Below are 7390 nucleotides of genomic sequence, written 5' to 3'. Positions count from 1 at the left end.
TTTTTGAGACAGTGTCTCACTCTGTTGCTAGGTCAGAGTGCAGTGGCATGATCTTGGCTCACTGTATCCTCCACCTCCTGGGTTTAAGCGATTCTCTTGCCTCAGCCTCCCAAGCAGTTGGGACTATAGGCGCCTGCCACTACGCTTAGCTATTTTTGCATTTTTTAAAGTAGAGATGGGCTTTCACCATATTGGCAAGGAGGTCTCGATCTCTTGACCTCATGATCTGCCTGCCTCGGCCTCCTAAAGTGCTGGGATTACAAGTGTGAGCCACCGCTCCCGGCCATACATTCAATTTTTTGTCTTGATAAATATACCATAAAAATAGGAGGTATTGGCTAGGTGTGGTGGCTCACGCCTATAATCCCAGCACTTTGGGAGGCTGAGGCGGGTGGGTCATAAGGTCAGGCAATTGAGACCAGCCTGACCAACATGGTGAAACCCCATCTCTACTAAAAATACAAAAATTAGCCGGGTGTGGTGGCAGGTACCTGTAATCCCAGCTACTCAGGAGGCTGAGGCAGGAGAACCATTTGAACCCGGGAGGCGGAGGTTGCGGTGAGCCTAGATCATGACAGAACAAGACCAATCTCAAAAAAAAAAGAGATATTTTATTATGGTTGTTACCTGTATTTTGGTAGTATAAGTCTTAAACATTTGTATAATGTTCACTCATTATAATGAGTGAACATTATACAGCATTTGTATAATGAGTGAACATTATACAAATGTTGGGCGAAAGAGCAAGACTTCATCGCAAAAAAAAAAAAAGGTATTTTATTATGGTTGCTACCTATATTTTTGTAGTATAAGTCTTAAGCATTTGTGTAATGTTCACTCATAATACAAATGCTGGACGACAGAGCCAAGACTCCCATCTCAAAGGAAAAAAAAAAGGAGGTATTTTATTATGGTTGCTACCTATATATTTATAGTGTAAGTCTTAAGCATTTGTGTAATGTTCACTCGTTTTAGCTGCTGGAAACCCTTGTTTACCTTTTGTATGGGTACTGTCTTCTGTTGGGATGGAGGATGTTTGAAGGGAGTCAGTACCTTGGGCCAAGAGATTGTGTTCCTTATACTTGATCTTAGCCAAAAGGCCAAGAAGCAGTAGAGATTGTGTTCATTGCTTGGCACATCCTGTCTTTTGTGAAGTGTAATATATACTCAGAGTTCTGCATAAATAATAAATTGCAATAACGATGGAGTGTCCGTCTTGTGGAAACTGGTCAGGTCAGAAGTATACGTGTGAGAAATATAATAAAAGGCCAACCGGAGGCATTGTAAAGAATATCAGGCAAACTGAAAAAAAGAATTAGGTTCATAAGAGTTCTTGGCTTTGCTGTTCTTTTGAGGTTTAGTAATCTTGACGAGAAAAGCCCACAAAATAGAACATTTGTTTTGACTTACACGCTTTTCCGGTTCCTAATCAGAGAACATTATGGCTATGAAATCAGTATTTTAATTGAGTTATCTCGTATGATGTTTGTCCCATGATTAAATTGAGAACAAGAAGTATCCTTGAGTCTGCTGATGTGTGTTTGTTTATAAGTGGTCTGGAGTCCTGCCTGTCAGCCTAATTTTAGGTAGTCTGCATAGTTGTTGGAAGACAGACTGTTTTCCCACTGAATGCCGCATACAGATATATATTTGTGTATGTGTATTTATACATACTTGTCTTTTATTTTTGGTAGAAAATGATGCACCCTGTTGCCAGCAGTAATCCAGCTTTCTGTGGGCCTGGCAAGCCTTCCTGCCTCAATGAAGATGCCATGAGAGCTGCTGATCAGTTTGACATATATTCCTCCCAGCAAAGCAAATACAGCCACACAGTCAGCCACAAACCAATGGTTTGTCAGAGGCAAGACCCATTAAATGAGTCACACTTGCAGACTACAAGTGGTAGAAGCATAGAAATAAAAGACGAACTAAAGAAAAAGAAGAATCTCAACCGATCTGGTAAGCGTGGCCGGCCTTCGGGAACCACCAAATCAGCAGGATACCGGACCAGCACAGGCAGACCCCTGGGAACCACCAAAGCGGCTGGATTTAAGACAAGTCCAGGCAGACCTTTGGGGACAACTAAAGCTGCGGGATACAAAGTCAGCCCAGGGAGACCTCCAGGTAGCATTAAAGCTCTATCCCGTCTTGCCGATCTTGGTTATGGCTGTGGCACTGCTGCTTTTCCTTACCCTGTGATGCATAGCAGAGCAGTTCATGGGGTAGAGGAAACTAGCAGTGAAGTCAAACCACCCAATGAATGAATGAGGCAGGAAAAGATGGCCAGGTTTAGAAGGAAGATTGTGAATAATCCCAAAGCTTGTTGGTTTTATTTTGTTACACATAGTTTTATGGCGTGGGCTTTCCAAATTTGTCTTCCTATTTGGTTTTTTGGTCCTGCTTTAGCTCAGAAACTGCCATATGCTGACAAATGCACTCAGGGCATGAGCAGTGGCATTGTATTTGTACATAGGTTCAAGTGTAACACCTAACTAAATCATTTTTGCTTTTCCTTTAGAGTTATGATCATGTCTCATGTTTCATTACTACTCTGAGGCCGTTCTAAATAGATGCTTTATGTGATAAACAACTGAAACCATTATACCTTTTAGTTTGTGAAGTAAGCCTACAATATAATAAAGACACTATCTAACGTAGTTTTAACTGATGGAGTAAAAGAGCAAACTAATGAATCAGGATTACTTGAGGTAATGGCTGTGTGAGTTTTTGTGACATTTATTTTCACAAGACTGGACACAGATATTTGTATGCTTTGGCATTTACATCCACTTCAAGTGTTCAGAAATTTATTTTAAATGTTCTAGGTTTAAGCAGCTTGTAATTTATTGATCTACATGGCATTAATTGATTTAACCATTATTCCTAAAATAATTTTTTAGTGTTTGCCTTTGAGCAGTGATAGGTTGTGTATTTTTTAATTGCCTATGAGCATATATGCCAAACACTACAAACAATTCATATTTACAGAAAATTTAAACTATTTTATAAAAACTGCACATTACATTTTTGGTGAAATACAGTACATTCTGAGGATAGCATATTTCATGAAAAAGAAACATTCTCTAGGTTTGCATGTCACTATAGTTGCTATATTTTGCCTTTCATGTAGAAAGTTGTAAAGTATTATGTTTAAAAGCATTTATTGGCTGGGCGTGGTGGCTTACCCCTGTAATCCCAGCACTTTGAGAGGCCAAGGTGGGCAGAACACTTGAGGTCAGGAGTTCAAGACCAGCCTGCCCAACATGGTGAAACCCCATCTCTACTAAAAATGCTAAAATTAGCTGGGTGTGGTGGCGGGCACCTATAATCCAAGCTTCTTGGGTGGCTGAGGCAGGAGAATTGCTTAACCCCAGGAGGCGGAGGTTGTAGTGAGCTGAGATCACGCCACTGCACTCCAGCCTAGGCAACAGAGCAAGACTCTGTCTCAAAAAAAAAAAAAAAAAAAAAAAAATTTTTTTTTAAAAAAAAAAAAAAAAAAAAAAAAAAAGTTTTTTTTTATTAATGTTGCTCATTTTTTTGGAATTTTTTAGTTTTTCTCAGAAATTGTCCCATTGCATTAGCATTTACTGTGTTTTCAGGTTTATATCTACCAAAGGACACAAATTGAATGGTAGCCTGTAAAACTGGTATAAACAGAATGCATTTCCTGACCATCAGAACCAAAATATTAAAAAACATATAGGAATTCATCTATGCATGAAACATGTAAAAAGTATGTTGGTTAGTTTAATTAAAAATCTTATTGTGGGTCCAGTGAGACCATTTGATCCAAAATATTTTTTCCCCCAATCATGTTTGCTTTAGAAGCAAGATAGAAAGGAAAAAAAAAAGTATTAACTAGTTATGTATAGTAGGGACAGAGAATCTTTCTTCTTTCCTTCTGAAAGTAATATTTCTTGTTATACATTTTATTTATTCTGAGTTCTAAATAAAATATTATAAACTTCAGACTTGAAAAAATTCCACTGAACTTTAAAGTTACAATGTTTGTATTTGGGATTTTAAATGCCTTTGAGATTAAAATGTAGAATTGCAGGACCCAAAAACCTTTAAAATAATTAAAATTTTAAAAGGGCACATGTTGTGTTTTTTTGGGCTTGCTCTCAGTTAATGCAAACTCTGATTGCAAATGGATGTCATGTTTCATACCTTTTTTTGTCAGGAAAAAAGCAGCAAGCCTTCAGGTGTTCCAGTGATGCCTGACACAATGAGCTGGACTTTATGCTGCTCTTTACAGTCAGAGGTGTTGCATTATATGTGGGGACTATGTGCACTGGCATCTAAGACAGTGACCTCAAGAATATTACCTTTGCACAAACCGTAGAGAACTATGTTGGATGGCTACATAATCAGTTATAACATTCTGGCAGCTAAATTGCTATAAGAGCTGCTTCTTGCTGAAGCTTAAAATACAAGATTTTTAATAATTTACTCAGAAGAATATAACTTCTGACACACACAAATGCTTGCCTCTTTATTCATATGTTCATTACCTACTCTCCATACGTATCTGTCATTTAGCTGTTTCTCAAGATGATGTTTAGCAGTTGGCTGCTTAGAAATCTCTTTCAAGCCAGTTTCTAAAGACAGTTGTTTAATGTTCTGCCATAGAATAAGGCATACCATTGTCAAAGATTTGATTGTTGTGTTTTATAGTAAGTCCATTTGACATTTCCCTTTCAGTTTATTTTCCTTCCTTAATTTGTTATACATACCCTACCCTTTCTCCCCTGCCTTTCCTACATTCATTCCTCTTCCTCTGCCCTTCAGCACATCTACTTACTGGTGCTGTGCTGTGTGTCAGAAGATAAAACAGGTGTATTATTGTATAATGATTTTTTTATACATGTTTATGAAATGGTGAGATCAACTAAAGGAGGCATGTTCGTAACAGTGTTTATTATCAGGAGCTATGTCCCAGGAATAAAAAGGGAGGGGCAAATGGCTACAGTTTTAAATGGATAACATTATTTAGAAAGCTGAACTTACTGTTCATCTGAGTGGTTACCTGGAGTATTAGATCTATGCACTGGTGAGCATCTCCTGATTCCACTTATTTTTCTCCCTGTGAACAGTTTACTGGTGCCATGCTGAAGAGAAAGACATCTAAGTAATAACATGAATGAAGTCTTAAAGTTTAAATATTTTTACTGCTATATAACCTAAAGACTACATTGTACATCTTTTGTAACACTGTCTCTTGTTATGATAAACACTGAAATAGCATGTTAAACAGTTGCCTATACCTTAATATAATCAGTTGGGGAAAACTGGCCTTTTCTCCCCCACTGTATGTTTGTTTCTTGAAAGGTAAATTGCTAATTTTATACTGTGTAATTCTGTTCTTCACAAAATAGGTTTCATTATTCTATATTTAAACAGTTGGTCAGAAAATGATCTGCAATTCAAGTAAGTTTGCATTACTTTTTTCTTTAAAAAATATTTTAACATGCCTTTTTTATCATATTAGCAAATAAGGAGCTAATAACATGAAATTTTCATTTTTGACAGCTATAACCTTGCATAACTAATATTTAGGATGATTTTGATACTATCTTTAGAGTTTTGCACTGGGTATTAAATTTATTGGCACAATGTATTGGAAGAAAATGAGTATCTGGTTTAATTTTTAATATTTAGAGACATTTAAACAAATCAGTGTTTCAATTAGACTAAAAATCTTTATATTTTTTATTTACTTTTTAAAAGAAACATCTGTCAGAGTAATATTGATTCCAAACTGATGTTTGTGTGAATTTACATGTCTATTTTCATGAACTAAGAATGGAGTTTCTTTGAGTTAAGGAGAAAAATATATATATTTGGGTCAATTTATTAGGTTAAAGGTGACCCATTCAGTGTAAAAATAGACACTGTGTGTGAGCTAAAGAAAAAAAAAGTAAATTTCTCCTTTATATTCTAAGAAGCTTTAAAAGAACAATTCAGGGGATATTGATAACTGCTACTCTGTCAGTCATTATCTGTATATGCAGTAAAATTTTGTGATCCCTTTATAGTAATATAAAGAATTCACAATGGCTTTTCAAAACATTTTTTTCCTTGGACATAAAGAATTTTGAAGCTATTCTATTTTTGTTGTTATTATAGCTTAACTGTATGCTGTTAAACTCTAGGATGTATCTGAATCTTTCCTTTTTTTTTTTCCCCTCCTCCTCCAAGTATATAAATCTGTGTTCTCACATATAATGTATTTAATTTTTGGAAAATTTATGCTATAGTAAATCAAGTGTGTGATTTAAAGTAATCAGATCACTTTGATTCTTTAAGTTTTCACAATTTCTTTTTTCCACAGGTAATTTTGGAGAAAATAATTAACAGTTAACTGATAATAAGCACGCCGTCCTCTGCTGTAAAAAGTCTGAATAGATACTGTGTATGTTTTTATGTCCATGAACTTGAACTACTCGTGTGCAATTATGTGTATGGGAATGGAGTAGTGTTCATGATTTGTATCTACATCATCATGCGGATGTATATTCATTAATAAAGTCATTACTTTAAAGCCAACTATGTTTACTACTTTGTTTTTTATTATGGTACTTTTCAAGTACTTAAGTGGTAAGTGGTAGACCTTTTTCATGACTGTAGATCTTGTATTATTCTTAGAATTTTGCTTTTTTTTCTTTTTTAAGACAGGGTCTCACTCTTTCATCCAAACTGGAGTTCAGTGGCGTGATCTTAGCTCACAGTAGCCTTAACCTTCTGGGCTCAAGCAGTCCTCCTGCCTTCCGACCTCAGCCTCCTGAGTAGTTGGCACTAGTACATTCCACCATGCCCAGCTAATTTTTTCATTTTCGTATAGATGGGGTCCCCTATGTTGGCCAGGCTGGTCTCAAACTCCTGACCTCATGATTTGCCTGCCTCGGCCTCGCAAAGTGCTGGGATTACAGGCATGAGCCACCATGCCCAGCCAGTAGTTCCCCTTTATCATCTATAATTTTTTTTTTTTTTTTTTTTGAGACAGGGTCTCACTCTGTTGCCCAGGCTGGAGTGCAGTGGTGTGATCACAGCTCACTGCAGCATCAACCTTCTGGGCTCAGGCAGTCTTCCCACCTCAGCCTCCCCAGTAGCTGGGACTGCAGGTGCACGCCACCATGCCTGGCTAATGTTTTGTATTTTTTGGAGAGACAGGTTTTGTCACATTGCCCAGGCTGGTCCTGAACTTCTGGACTCAAGCTGTCTGTCCGCCTTGGCCTCCAGAATGCTGGGATTACAAGCATGAGTCACCATACCTGACTTAGTAGTAGTGTTTTTGTACTGGCTCTGAGATAGATAAATGTGGCCATGGAAAACTGATACATTTCATTTTATCTCTGCAGCCATTCTGTTGTAAGAACTTAGGGGCTTT

The 7390-nt window shown here is 37.1% G+C and overlaps 1 protein-coding gene across 4 annotated transcripts in view; it reads left to right on the top strand.

Moving 5' to 3' along the window:
* The window catches only part of CUNH5orf24 (chromosome unknown C5orf24 homolog), a 14763-nt gene extending 8214 nt beyond the window's left edge, over positions 1-6549 (top strand). For 3 of the 4 annotated variants that reach the window (XM_017532356.2, XM_017532357.2, XM_017532358.2), the window contains exon 2: positions 1695-3290. In XM_017532356.2, coding sequence (XP_017387845.1) covers positions 1698-2264 — 567 coding nt within the window. In that variant the 5' untranslated portion in view covers positions 1695-1697 and the 3' untranslated portion in view covers positions 2265-3290. Of the gene's footprint in view, positions 1-1694; positions 3291-4183 lie in introns of those variants that run through there. The other variant, XM_037739910.1, reaches the window with a different exon arrangement.
* The last annotated feature ends 841 nt before the right edge of the window (positions 6550-7390 follow it).

Source organism: Cebus imitator, unplaced genomic scaffold (genome assembly GCF_001604975.1).
Source record: "Cebus imitator isolate Cc_AM_T3 unplaced genomic scaffold, Cebus_imitator-1.0 Scaffold76, whole genome shotgun sequence".
Classification (NCBI taxonomy): domain Eukaryota; kingdom Metazoa; phylum Chordata; class Mammalia; order Primates; family Cebidae; genus Cebus; species Cebus imitator.
This window is presented reverse-complemented; position numbering and strand designations above follow the sequence as displayed.